Source organism: Fundulus heteroclitus, unplaced genomic scaffold (assembly GCF_011125445.2).
Source record: "Fundulus heteroclitus isolate FHET01 unplaced genomic scaffold, MU-UCD_Fhet_4.1 scaffold_28, whole genome shotgun sequence".
Classification (NCBI taxonomy): domain Eukaryota; kingdom Metazoa; phylum Chordata; class Actinopteri; order Cyprinodontiformes; family Fundulidae; genus Fundulus; species Fundulus heteroclitus.
Genome location: NW_023396689.1, coordinates 3449376 through 3464498, shown reverse-complemented (window position 1 = coordinate 3464498; position 15123 = coordinate 3449376). Strand labels below are relative to the sequence as shown.

Sequence of the window (15123 nt, the reverse complement as noted above, 5' to 3'; positions counted from 1 at the left end):
ACTAATAGAATTAGATATTTCTAGTATTTTATATACATATATAGAGGGACATTAGTTTTGGACACATAATCTATTTTCATAAAATATTGTTTTAATTATTCATATTTAGTTTGATCACAAATATTTTTTGGTTTTGAGCACACATTTTGATTGTAATTACCTTTTGTTTGATTGAATAATAAAAAGACAAATTTCCCTCCATATGTACATGCACTTGAGGTACAAAGCCATCAGCAACCACACTCCAAACAGATGTGGGCAGTAATGCACAGTTCTAGTTTTTCGCCAACCTCTAAGAACTGGGGGATGAAGAAGAGGAGCCAGAAAGAATGGAGTCTAAAATTCATATTATGAACAGAGGGGGAAAGGGAGGAAATCAGGATTATAAATAAAGCTTTGTTCTAATTTTTACAAAGTACGAAACTAATACATAGAATATAGTAGTTGAAGGCTATAGTTACACATTAATGTACAGTAGGTGGTGGTATGCACCACTAATGCTGTTTGTGATCAGAATAAGAGTAAGAAAAAAGACTATGCTGTGTTTCTAAAATCGAAGATGTAAAGATATGAGCACATAGCTGCTGCCTGAAAAGGAAGCCAGAGGTGTTCCAAATGTGGTGCTGATCATAAATTTGAAGAATGTGAAGTTGATGTGCAGGAAAAGTGCTGTAACTGTATGGAGGACCAAGTCTTCCATATTTTAAAATAAATACAGAAATAAATAAATGCTCAATAAATAAATAAGCATACAATTAATTGGCACCAAATTAATAAATGTAGGTAAAAATTAAATTATACAGTGAGACATATATGTATATATCTCTTTTAATTAGCTTATTTATTTATTCGCCTTTGTAATAATTACCTTATTTATTTATTGTCTGTTATAATCTTCAACTTTATTTATTAATTACTTCTTTTTTTAAGTATTTATTTATGTGCATGTTATAATATTTTTGTCTGTTTTATTCTTCCTTTGTATTTTTTTACCCTATATATTTCTGTGATGCTATTTATTTCTGCCTGTCGTTTTTACATTTCTGCCTGTGCTTTTTACATTTCTGTATGCATTTCTGCCTCATTAAGCAAATGAGGAGGGGCTGTGTCTTAAGGGCTCAACTTCTTCCCATTGGTTGGTTAGCATTTTACTGCATCGGTCGAATCTACATGGCTGTTAAGCCCATCTAGGCTGCGGATGATCCGTTCACAGTTCTGTCTATCCAGAGCTCAGTCTAGACCTGCCTTCTGCGGAGCTGGTTCAGCTTCTTTCACATCTTATTTGTGCTGCAGGTAACCGAGCAGCAGAATGAGCGATCAGAGTCATGATTTTTTTGAGCGGCTCCCAGATAAAGCCATCATTCAGAACCGGTCATGGCTACACGCTGGATCAGAATACAGTTCTGCTAACCAGATGCATTCTAAAATGTCAATTAGTCTGTTTTTAAGTTTCGTTCTTTATCCTGCATTTTTTTTATTACGTCCGCTGTGTCTGCTCCTCTCTCCTGCCTTCCCTCGGAGCCAGGGGCTTATCAGCGGCCAGCCTTCAAAACGTGAATCACTTAATGTCCTTCCACTCGTACCAAAATGTCCCAGCTGTGTTTCATGGTCTTTTATATTTAACGACACAGAGCCAGTGGTGCTTCGGTGGGCTGCTGGCTTGCGCTTGAATTCAAGTGCGCAAAACATTACATGTAATTCAGGTGCAGACTTTTTAAGGAATTTGTAAAATCAGGGGCTTCAGCTCAGATCGATTATTCCTTCTCTTCCCTCTAAAGAAGTCCTTTACAGTCTTTATTTATGCTTTTTCCCCACTGTTTATCCCTCGCGCGCAGCACATGAGGGTAAAATCCAGCAGCTGGATCAACCGCGGTGAAGTTGGTTTAAAGTTGGATATTGGACATTCAAGCTCCACGGAGTCAGCGGGATCTAGCTCATGGTTGATCCGGTTGAGGGACTCCAATTTCGGCCAGCGTCTCCCAGCTGCTCCCTCCTTCCACACGCGGTGGTGCAGTTAGGGACCGTCAAAAAATCTTTGAACCAAGCACTCTTGATAAACAAAAATCAATAAATTCCTTATCATGTGACCATTTAAGATGAAACTAATATAAATTGATGCCAATAGATAAAATCTGTAAGGCACACTTGTTTTTATTCCATTTTAAGCTATTTTCGATTTTTAAAATATTTTTAAAGACAAAAATTGGGACTTTTATTCAATAGCTTCCAGGTCATGTGACCCACTCACTCAAATTCTTTGTGAAATTGTTCTACTACATTAGCCTGATGAGGCACACTCGTTTTTATTCCATTTTAAGCCTTTGTTTATTTTTAAAGATATTTAATATACAAACAATTGATATTGCTTCAATAGCTTCCAGGTCATGTGAGCCACTGACTCGAAATCTATGTCAAATTGTTCTACTACTTTAGTCAGATGGGGCACACTAATTTTTATTCCATTGTAGGCCTTTCTTTATTTTTAAAGATTTTTTTATTATGAAAATAATTTATATTTCTTCAATAGCTTCCCTCAAATTCTTCGTGAAATTGTTCTACTTCTTCAGCCAACTTTTGTCTTTGAAAAAATCTTAAAAATTGAAAATAGCTTAAAATGGAATAAAAACAAGTGTGCCTTACAGATGTTATTTAGTGGCATGATTTTATATTAGTTTTGTTATAGGTGGTCACAAGATAAGGAATTTATTGACTTTTGTTTCTCAAGAGTGCTTGGTTCAAAGGTTTTTTGACAGTCCCTAACTGCACCACCGCGTGTGGAAGGAGGGAGCAGCTGGGAGACGCTGGCCGAAATTGGAGTCCTCAATCAGTCCTCAATCAGCTCAACCGTGAGTTAGATCCCGCCGACTCCGCGGAGCTTGAATGTCCAATATCCAACTTCAAACCAACTTCACCGCGGTGCTGGATCATGCGTAAAGACGCAGTGTGAACCCCAAGTGTTGCAGCTGAGGGGGAAATGTTGGATCGGCTTAATGAAACTCCGCCTCCTTCACAAATTAGACCAACATGGATAGAATAATGATAATCTGTAGTGTTTTTTATTGCCTGGATGTGAATCTGATAATTCATATTGTGCCTTTTATAATCAACTACAATATTTTCTTATCAAGCGAGCTCTGCAATGTAATTCACCCAGCGCAGTGGGAGACTCGTTTTGGGGAAATTATGGTTGTAGTTCACTGTCTGCCTTGCTGTGGTTGCGGAGAGGTGTCTGTTTTGTAGAATAAATCATCCGCCGATGAGTTATTGATCTGGAAAAGCCGAATCTGAAACCACAGAAAAACATTCAGATCCCAAATGTACAGCGTTCTAATTCTTCCAGTCTATTAACAGCTTCCCTTAAGAGGTCGGACACTAAACGTCTGCCCACTGAGTTTGACATTACTAAACAATGCTTTAGTGCGGGGAAAAGCCATGTAGATTTGACCGATGCAGTAAAATGCTAACCAACCAATGGGAAGAAGTTGAGCCCTTAAGACACAGCCCCTCCTCATTTGCATAATGAGGCAGAAATGCATACAGAAATGTAAAAAGGACAGGCAGAAATGTAAAAACGACAGGCAGAAATAAATAGCATCACAGAAATATATAGGGTAAAAAAATACAAAGGAAGAATAAAACAGACAAAAATATTATAATATGCACATAAATAAATACTTAAAAAAAATAAGTAATTATTAAATAAAGTTGAAGATTATAACGGACAATAAATAAATAAGGTAATTATTACAAAGGCGAATAAATAAAGAAGCTAATTAAAAGAGATATATACATATATGTCTCACTGTATAATTTAATTTCTACCTACATTTATTAATTTGGTGGCAATTAATTGTATGCTTATTTATTTATTGAGCATTTATTTATTTTGCTTATTTATTTATTGAGCATTTATTTATTTCTGTATTTATTTTTAAATATGGAAGACTTGGTCCTCCATATGCTGGGGTGGAAAGCACAGAATGACATATAGGGAATTTGAAGTAAGGAAACAGGTGGAACGCAAGGTTAAAAATAATCAATGAGATAATTTATCCAGAGGCAATGAAGAGGGTTAGAACAAAGAATGGTTCCACAGGAGAGGAGCCTGATAACTAAAAGATCTGCTTCCCATTATACTTTTAGAGACCCTAGGAACCACCAAATAAAAATAGCAGGGATATGACCTCTCGTTTTAATTTTAATCAGAACTCTTGATGCAGTGTTTTGGATCAGCTGGAGGCTTTGAACTACATTTTGTGGACATCCTGATAATAAAGAATTACAATAGTCCAGCCTTGAAGTTACAAATGCATGGACTAGTTTTTCAACATCACAGAATCTCTCTAATTTTGGCAATATTCGGAAGGAGAAAAAAGGAAACGTTAGAAACCTGTTTAATTTAAATAACATGTCCAGGTCAGAAATAACACCAAGTGTTTTTACTTTATCACCAGAGGCGAATCCAGATTAAGTGATTGATTAAGAAGTTAGTTTTTCAAAGGCTCAGGTCCATCAATTACAACTTTTGACTTGCCAGAATTAAATCAGAAAATTTAAAGTCATCCAGTTTTGACATCATCAAGTTTGAAGTTAGCCATGTTAATGATGGTTATCATCATTTTACAATCTGATACAAGTTTCAAAATGAGTATGATCCCACAGAGCATATTTTTGATTACTCTGAACACTTACTGCTGGCTGTTCAGTTGTGGTGTGGTGCATTGGTATGTTTCCACAGCTCACGGCTTGTATACATTTGGCTCTTAATCACACATGCATGATCCAATTTCCTTCAAACTAGATATGAAGAATCTTTGTCTACTTTGTCTACTACTACTCTAATGGCCTCAGATAATGGACTTGTGTCTGTACTTGTCCTGCTGCATTTGATACAGTTGATCACAATATTCTCCTACAAAGACTTGAGCATACTGTAGGGATTAACGGAAAAGCATTAGGCTGGTTTAAATCTTATCTGTCGGATAGATTCCAGTTTGTTCATGTTAATATTTAATCTTCCTCAAACTCTAGGGTCACCTGTGGAGTACCACAGGGTTCATTCCTTGGACCAATTCTCTTTACTATATATATGCTTCCGATCGGCAAAATTATCAGACAGCATGGGATTCATTTCCACTGTTATGCTGATGACACTCAGCTATATTTATCCATAAATCCTGATGAATCCAATCAATTACTTCGACTGCAGTCATGTCTTGATGACATCAAAAGCTGGATGACTTTAACTTTCCTGCATCTAAATTCTGACAAGACCGAAATTGTAATCTTTGGGCCAGAGTCCTCAAAAAATAAACTTCTTAACCAATCACTTAATCTGGGTGGCATTAACCTGGCCTCTGGTAATAAAGTAAAAAATCTTGTTGTTATTTTTTTACCACGACATGTCATTTAAATCCCATATTAAACAGGTTTCCAGAGTTTCCTTTTTTCACCTCCGGAATATCGCCAAAATTAGAAACATTCTGTACAGGAGTGATGCTGAAAAACTAGTCCATGCATTTGTTACTTCAACGTATAAAGCCCTTAATAATCAAGCTCCATCATATATCAGAGCTCTGATAACCCCTTATGTTCCTAACAGAGCACTTCGCTCTCAGACTGCAGGTCTACTGGTGGTTCCTAGAGTCTCTAAAAGTAGAATGGGAGGCAGATCCTTCAGCTATCAGGCTCCTCTCCTGTGGAACCAACTCCCAGATTTTGGTCCGTGAGGCAGACACCCTGTCTATTTTTAAGACTAATCTTAAAACTTTCCTTTTTGACAAAGCTTATAACTAGAGTGGCTCATGTTACTCTGAGCTACCTCTATAGTTTTACTGCTATAGGCTTAGGCTACTGGAGGACATCAGGATCTAATTTTCTCACTCTATAGAGTTCTACTGTTCAATTATGCATTGCGTGTTGTCATTTCTGCTTTAACTTTCTCTGTTCTCTCTCTTTTATCTTCATAGTAGGTACACCTGGTCTGGCGTTCTGTTAACTGTGACATCATCCAGAGAAGACGGCTCACCTGCTACTACCATCTAATGTAGAACAGATTACTGGATCAATGTGTGCTTCTGTGCTTGTTTGTCTCTCTTGTTGTGTCTCTGCTCTGTCTTCTGTAACCCCCAGTCGGTCGAGGCAGATGACCGTTCATACTGAGCCCGGTTCAGCCGGAGGTTTTCCTTCCCGTTAAAGGGGAGTTTTTCTTCCCACTGTCGCTTCATGCTTGCTCAGTATGAGGGATTGCTGCAAAGCCATGTACAATGCAGACGACTTTCCCTGTGGCTCTACGCTTCTCCAGGAGTGAATGCTGCTTGTCGGGACTTTGATGCAATCAACTGGTTCCCTTATATAGGAAATGTTTGACCAATCTGTATAATCTGACCCAATCTGTATAATATGATTGAACTTGACTTTGTAAAGTGCCTTGAGATGACATGTTTCATGAATTGGCGCTATATAAATAAAATTTAATTGAATTGAATTACTTACAAACAAGTCACTTTGGTCAGATTGCATTTTGAACCAGTGGCACCCCATAGAAAATTTAAAGAGTACTAGCTCCCTGATACATCACCAGATCTGCGCCTTTCTAAGATTTTAGACATTATCGATTCCATTGCTCCCATTAAAGTGAAGATTGTCTCCGGTAGCAAAAACTCCATGGAGATATGGCCCATTCCTGAGATCTGAAAGGATGTCATAGGACTGAGGGTAAATGCCGTAAAACTCAACTTCACGTTTATTATTAAATCTAAAAAGAGAGGCTGCAAACCTATCACTCATCACTAAAACATGCAAGGGAAACTATCTTTGTGTAAATAATGAACAGAAACATCAACAATACTCGTACTTTATTCACCACAGTTGAAAGACTCATAAACCCTCTTGTTATTGTTCCACCTGAATTGCACTCTACCAGGGCCTGCAATGACTTCTTTGCAAAGAAAATTCCAAAAATTTGAGGGTTAATCTACACATCTACCCCAAATCCAGTACCAATATTATGCTCAAACATAAATTCAGAGAAAATGACTACATTTCAACTATTCAACTGTAAAAGCTTAAAAGACATTATAAGTTAATTAACCTTCTCCTCCTGCTGTCTTGATATCCTACCTACAACCTTCCTTAAAAAAGTTCAGCCAACAGATTCAAATAGTCAATTCAGCCCTCTCACCAGGTGTTTTCCCCCAGGCTTTAAAAACAGCAGTTATTAAATCACCAATAAAAAAGATAAATTTGGACAAATCACATCTGCAGAATTACAAGGCAAATCTCAAACCTTCCTTTCATCAGTACAAAAAGCTGTTTCAACAGATAAATAGCTTCCTTGCTATGACCAACCACTTTGATGTTTTACAGTCCGGTTTCCATGCTCACCACAGTACTGAGACCACCCTCGTCAAAGTGTTCAATGACATCCACATATATACAGACTATGAAAGAACCACAGTTGTACCCATGCGCTACATTTGACACTGTTGACGATGATAAATTGTTAAATTGACTTAAAGTGGTTCAATTCCTAGGTTGGAATTGAAGGAACAGGGATTTATTTGTGTCAGTAGTTAACTTCACATCCGAAATGGACAAATAAATACAAACTATGATAGAACCACAGTGCTAGTTCTATTCTATTCTATTCAATACCTATATGCTCCCTTTAGCTGAGGTTATAACAAGAAACAAGATTAGTTACCATAACAATTGGCTGATACACAGCTCTACATTACAATGTCAACAGGTGACTCTGAACCCATCCATGCATTGAGCTGATGCTTAGAACAAATCAATGCATGGATGTGCCAAAACTTTCTCCAGCTGAACAGAAACAAAATTAAGTTATTATCTTTTGACCTAAAGAGCAACAAACTATCGTCAACACGCATAATCAGTTATTACAACTACAAACTAGTGATCAGGCTCAAAATTTGGGTGTGGTCATGGACCTGAAACCTCAATGACATAAAGACAGTTACAAAGTCAGCCATCTATCCCCTGAAGAACATTTCCAGGATTCTTGACAGCTTCTGTGGCTGTTGGGTGTGTTTTTTAAACATGGCGGGTCTGATTCTAGTTCTGGGGTCGCTCTTGTTACATAAACAGTGACCACACTCAGTAGCCAATCAGAGAAGGCCTAAAAAGCAACACGTACTGAAAAGCACCAAGAGTTGGTACCGATGAAAAAGAGAAATTAGAGGCTAAAAAACTTACTTCCCTCCAGAGAACAACTCTGACACATGCAAAGAAATGGCTTTGCTCGAAGCACGGCATTCATGTATTAATATACGTTAATCAAACTTCAGATCTAAATCTATTGGGAATCTGTGACTTGAAAATGTATGTTCACAGCAGCTCTCTAACCAATTTGACTGAGCCTAAGCTATTGACAGTGAGCTGACAGGAAGAGGGGGAAAGACAGGCGGCAAAGCGCTGCGGGTCGGAGTCGATCCCGGGCTGACCGCGTCGAGGACTAAAGTCCTCCTAACATGGGTTGCGCTAACCGCTCCGGGGCGCGTCCACATCCGCTGTTGACGCGCCCTGGAAAACAAAACTTGCCAAATCCGGTCGGGAGAAGGGCGAAAACATCGTTTCCACCAACAAAAGCCTTCAGTGGCGTTCTCTGATGTTCTTTTAATGAAACAATTTTAGGTAGATTGGACAACACGGAAGAAATAGCAGCATCAATGTTAACGCTTGCTTCCTTGATGCGAGCCGCTATTGCTATCAAAACAGTCTCACGTCACCGTCGCTTCTCCACTATGTCACATCTATGAAACTCCAGCCCTGCGTCTTGATTGGCTAGACAATAAAATTGGTTGGAGAAATCACTCTCTATGGGAGATGTCCCAGATGTATGTGAGTGAAGCTAGGCGGAGCAACATACATCTGGCGAGAGTCAGGTTAGGAGGTGACCCCATTTGCACAAATTCCTTCATAACTACTTTTTAATTCATATTTCCAGGTCCTTCTCCCATTTAATCCTTGATCTATCAATGCCTGGTTTTGTTAAGGTCAACATAAGGGCTGTATACACCCTTGAGATCATTTTAAATAATGGTTGGCCAGCATCACACATATACTCAACTGGAAACACGGGAGTTAACTTCCGATTTCTTTTTTGATTGACTCTAATAAAGTCACATAACTAAGGAAATCTTTGTCAAACAATACTTCTTTTTTAACTGTTCTAGGAATTTAATTGCTCTGTTTTTGCAGGCAAGGCAAGTTTATATATGTAGCGGTAAGTACATTGCATTGGAATAATGGCAGTAGGTCAATATCAGTTGGGCTGTTAACTTAATCTAATGATGTTTTAGTTAAGTACATCAGCTCTCAGGCGATGCAAGACCAACAACATTTTTGGGCAAGGAAGGATTACAGACGTTCTCAGGTAGGGCTGGACCACAAACGCTCTCAGAAGAGGTAGGACCAAAAACGTTCTCTTGCGAGACGTGGTCACTGAAGATCTCTGGCGAGACAGGTGTTGTAAAATCAGAGAAGAGAGGAATGTTGTCACCTTAAGGCTGAAACCATAAGGAATGTAAGGAATTGCTGCCATCACCCCTCCCCAACTTAAGGGCCAGACCCCCAGATTCATCTCTTTTGCCCCTGTTTACCAGCCTCACTGGGGAGAAACACTTTCTTCCTGTTCGTGGACCTGAATGGAGTTCGGAGACCTTCCACATGGGCGTAAACTGGAACCAAGCTAAGTATAGTGTGCTTTCTGTGAATCAAAATCAAAGTAGTGGCGATCTTTTTAAGCTGTGCAGGAGAAAGCTGACTCAGGAGTAGAGCAACACCTCTGCCGTGCAGAGAACCCCATGCCGCAACCTCCATGTCGAGCGCAGCCTAGAGGAGACCCATGTAAAGCTCATCCAGACTGGGATTTACAAGGAGTGAGAACCTTTTCCTCACCGCCGACTGGAACTGTACTACAAACTGATGCCCAAAAGTCAACAACAAAGGCAGAGGTTTTGCCGAGATTAAAGGGGAAGTCAGGATGGGTTTAAACATTTGAAATGGTTTACTTTTAATGTATTTTACTTTACTCTAAGACTGCAGGTCTACTGGTGGTTCCTAGAGTCTCTAAAAGTAGAATGGGAGGCAGATCCTTTAGCTATCAGTCTCCTCTCCTGTGGAACCAACTCCCAGTTTTGGTCTGTGAGGCAAACACCCTGTCTACTTTTAAGACTAGGCTTAAAACTTTCCTTTTTGACAAAGCTTATAGTTAGAGTGGTTTAGGTTATCCTGGGGTATGTTCTTAGTTATGCTGCTATAGGCTTAAGCTGCTGGAGGACACCAAGATCTGTTTTCTTTCTGCTGAGTTCTCCTACTGTTCCCCAATTTTTCATCGTGTGTTTCTTCGCTTGATTGTAGGTGCATTTGTTCTGCCGTTCTGTTAACTGTGACACAATCCAGGGGGGACAGATCATCTGCCATTCCCATATAACAAAGAAAGGATTCCTCGATCAATGTGTGCTTCTATGCTTTTTTGTGTCTCTTCTCTAGCCTCCAGTCGGTCGAGGCAGATGACCGTTCACACTGAGCCTGGTTCTGCTGGTGGTTTTCCTTCCTGTTAATAATGAATTTTCCTCCCCACTGTCGCTTCATGTTTGCTCAGTATGAGGGATTGCTGCAAAGCCATTGGCAATGCAGACGACTGTCCACTGTGGCTCTACGCTCTTTCAGGAGGAGTAAATGCTGCTTGTCAAGACTTGATGCAATCTATTGGGTTTCCTTAGATAGGAATCAATCTGTATAATCTGATTGAATTTGACTTTGGAAAGTGCCTTGAGATGATATGTATCATGAATTGGCGCTATATAAATACAATTGAATTGAATCCTCAGACATATCCACTCCCCTTTTCAGTAACCACAATGAAGTGAGTTTGAGGTAGAAAACGGGTCATTCGTGCTGTTTGGCTTCATGCTCTTATTCAAGCCGATAAAGAGAGGCTGATCAGGGGCTGCTGTCTACTTGCTTCTCCTCCTTCCTCCTCACAGGTGGAGCAGTCAGACATGCTAGCACAACTCATTGTATCAGATTGGGGGAGGAGGAGAGGGGAGGGGGAAGGCTGTGCTTGATGATGTGCTCTGACTGCAGAATATGAATTATGTAGAAAGATAACCTATGTAGAAACATTGGTAATTCAGGTAAACATTATATTGTGGTGTCCTCTGAGTGTGCATTTATTTCTGTTAATAAATTCTTATACTTGTGTTCTGCATTTCTTCCATATGTGTGCAGATTTTGATGTAAGAAGAATGTCAGTGCTTGAATCACTCTTTCAGCTATTGTCCAATTATCAGCTGTTTAAGCTGATATTCACTGGACAATACCTAACAGACAGAGAGTTATTTAATAACCATTAAATAACTTAAAAACATCCATAATGGCACCAAAATATTAACTTGTTAGCAGAGCTCTGTAGAGCCTGGCTGCACTCTAGTGAGGAAACCAAATGGCTAGCAACACCAGTTACATGATGGTTTATATTGAGTTAAATTTTATTTATATAGCACCAATTCACAACACATGTCATCTCAAGGCACTTTACAAAGTCAAATCATATACTATGGATATACAGTGTATATTACTATTCATCCTCTAACATATTTTTACTTGCTAATGACTGCCAATCACTGAACAAAAATGTTTGACATTACATACTTGCTTTTAAAGTTTGCTGTATTTGAAGTTGTGAATGTTTCTGTTTGTATATATGTGTGTGACCAGGTCTATGCTGCCTTGAGCCAGGTACATAACATGCGTGTTTATGCCAGGCAGGAAATCCCTGAACGGTTCCATTACAGAAAAGGGAACTTTGTTTCCCCTCTTACACTGGTTGCTGAACCAGGCTGGTTTATCACTAAGGTATGAAATAGCATTGTATCTACATATGTCATTTTTTATCATCTGGCATTTTTAATTAGAGTATATGACTTTAGAATATAAAACAATTTTGCAGCTCAATAGATAAAGAGCTACATAATATAAATTAAGGATTTAAAAAAGTAAAAACAAAAGTTTAGCTTTAAATAGAATGTAAAAACAGTATACAAAATGTATGGACAGATGCAGATGGTGATAAATCTTTTGCAATTGCAGATAAATTAAACACACGTCACATGACTACATATAGTATATGAAGTGAATGCAAAGATATGTAAGAAGGATAGCTATATAAACTGAAAAACATATTTTTACAGATTTTCTCAGTAAGAGATTGTATTATTTCTGAAATATATAGATCTACATTTGTAAACAATATTGAGTAACATGCTATTTTCTTTTAAGTCATGTCATTTTGAATGTCTATCTCTGCAGAACAAGAAAACATTACCTTATTGGAAAAATGACTCAAGGGAGCCCTCAGCATGGCAAAATGGCTGGCATGGTTATGATAATGAGTTCGTTGACATGAGAGGCTTTTTCTTGGCAGTAGGACCAGGTAATAAACTAATTTCAAATTTTGAAATGGTATTTTACCTGTAATCTAATACAAATTTGGTCTGAAGTGGAACACAATAACAAAGGGGACATGTACCAAACAGAAAAATAACATATTTAATATACTGCAACTACAAGGAGCTGACTCTCATCCTAGGGCTCAGATGAGAGTCAGCTCCTCTGTTTGTGAAGTCCTGGTTTACGACTGAGAAAAGGTGGACTGCTCCATCTTATTCATGAGTGGTAAAATGAAGTGGGACATGGACTGACAGATCAAGGCTTTGTCTACAGTAATACGGATAATGAAAGAAACAGCTGAGCAAAACAGAAAAGCTCTCAATGTACCGGTCCACCTGACCCTCACCTATAGTCATGAGATATGGAACATAACCCCTGGGGGTGCGCGAGCTTCCACTATGGGGTGCGCGAGGTGAAAACTGTAATGGCGTCTGACCGCCCCCCCCCCCCCCCCCCCCCCACACACACACACACACACACACAATAAAGATGTGTAAATAAGCCTTTCTTTTGTAAAGCTAAAAAAACTGTTAATTTAATCAATAAATAAAAATGTATTGTAATGATCCTTATTAGACTTTATTTCTAAATACTGTTGCACACTTACTGTTCCTTTAAATCAGATTACTTTGGGGTCATAGCGGAAGAAATGTGTGACTTCCGGGGAGAGGAGTCGTGATTCGGGGGACCGGCGGAGTGCAAGCTGTCCCGTCCTGTTCATCGTAAAATAAAGTGTTAACAGCAAAACCTTGTCTGGTGCTTGGGTGTCCTAACGGAACGATACATTATTAACAGGAAAATGTTAATAAACTGTATTTATTTAGAAGAAATCTTCTTCTACGCCTCATTTTAAGATGAAAAATCCGCATTGTGCTGTATATGCGCATATGGCTTGTGGTCTATGCTTCAATAGTTCTCGGAAATATGCTTAATAGGCTGAAATCAGGGGAACAGGGGAGACATTTAAGGTGAAAGTTAGTCATTAAAGAGGAGATGAAGAGAGTGAGAGAGAAAACGAGCGAATCAGAAAATGTCTCTTCCTCTCTCCTGGCTTTACGTCGTTTACGTCAGCAGAGGAAACATTTAATTCATGCCGAAAGTTTTATTTACGAGATTAAATTGAGTGTTTCGGTGTCTATCGATCGCGCTGCGCCGACAAACAGCGCTGCGCTGCTCATGGTGCCGCGACTTTTAACCGGTGACAAGCTCTGACGCACATGACACGCACACCGCTGTCATTACTGATGCTCCTGGAAAAAAAAAAAAAAAAAAAACACGCTGCTCCTGGGGGGATTTTTTGATTATGCTCACGCATAGATGTGTAATACTTCTCATTGTGATTCAGACAGGCGCAGACTGCACCATGCAGTTAATTTTAAAGAGGCAGTTTTGGCGCATATTTCGACAGAAATAATGAAATGGAGAAGGCATTCGACCGTGTCCCCCGGGGGATCCTGTGGGGGGTACTCCGGGAGTATGGAGTACCGGACCCTTTAATAAGGGCTGTCAGGTCTCTGTACGACCGGTGTCAGAGTCTGGTCCGCATTGCCGGCAGTAAGTCAGACTCGTTTCCGGTGAGAGTTGGACTCCGCCAAGGTTGCCCTTTGTCACCGATTCTGTTCATAACTTTTATGGACAGAATTTCTAGGCGCAGCCAAGGTGTTGAGGGGATCCGTTTTGGTGGCCTTAGGATTGCGTCTCTGCTATTCGCGGATGACGTGGTCCTATTGGCTTCATCAGGGTGTGATCTACAGCTCTCACTGGAGCGGTTCGCAGCCGAGTGCGAAGTGGCCGGGATGAAAATCAGTGCCTCCAAATCCGAGACCATGGTCTTGAACCAGAAAAGGGTAGAGTGCCTTCTCCGGGTTGGGGAGGATGTCCTGCCCCTAGTGGAGGAGTTCAAGTATCTTGAGGTCTTGTTCACGAATGAGGGGAGGATGGAGCGGGAGATCGACAGGCGGATTGGTGCAGCGTCTGCTGTGAAGCGGGCGCTGTACCGATCCGTTGTGGTGAAGAGAGAGCTGAGCCAAAAGGCGAAACTCTCGATTTACCGGTCGATCTACGTTCCTACCCTCATCTATGGTCACGAGCTTTGGGTCGTGACCGAAAGAACAAGATCACGGATACAAGCGGCTGAAATGAGTTTTCTCCGTAGTGTGTCTGGGCTCTCCCTTAGAGATAGGGTGAGGAGCTCAGTCATCCGGGGAGGACTCAGAGTAGAGCCGCTGCTCCTCCACGTCGAGAGGAGCCAGTTGAGGTGGCTCGGGCATCTGGTCAGGATGCCTCCTGGACGCCTCCCTGGTGAGGTGTTCCGGGCACGTCCCACCGGGAGGAGGCCCAGGGGAAGACCCAGGACACGCTGGAGGGACTATGTCTCCCGGCTGGCCTGGGAACGCCTTGGGATTCCTCCTGAGGAGCTGGCCCAAGTGGCTGGGGAGAGGGACGTCTGGGCCTCCCTACTGAAGCTGCTGCCCCCGCGACCCGACCCCGGATAAGCGGAAGAAGACGGACGGACTTCATCTCCGGTAAATACAACTTAATTTTGCACTAGTCATTGTTATACTTAAATCATTATATAAATAAAAAATTAGGATATATATTTAAGTCAAGACGTAAACGTTCGTTTCGTAATAATATACGTAC

The 15123-nt window shown here is 40.2% G+C and overlaps 1 protein-coding gene across 1 annotated transcript in view; it reads left to right on the top strand.

Moving 5' to 3' along the window:
* enpp6 (ectonucleotide pyrophosphatase/phosphodiesterase 6) overlaps window positions 1-15123 on the top strand; it is a 162644-nt gene that overhangs the window by 129537 nt on the left and 17984 nt on the right. Inside the window, exons 6-7 of the mRNA XM_036130043.1 lie at window positions 11749-11886; window positions 12340-12463. Coding sequence (XP_035985936.1) covers window positions 11749-11886; window positions 12340-12463 — 262 coding nt within the window. The remainder of the gene's footprint in view (window positions 1-11748; window positions 11887-12339; window positions 12464-15123) is intronic.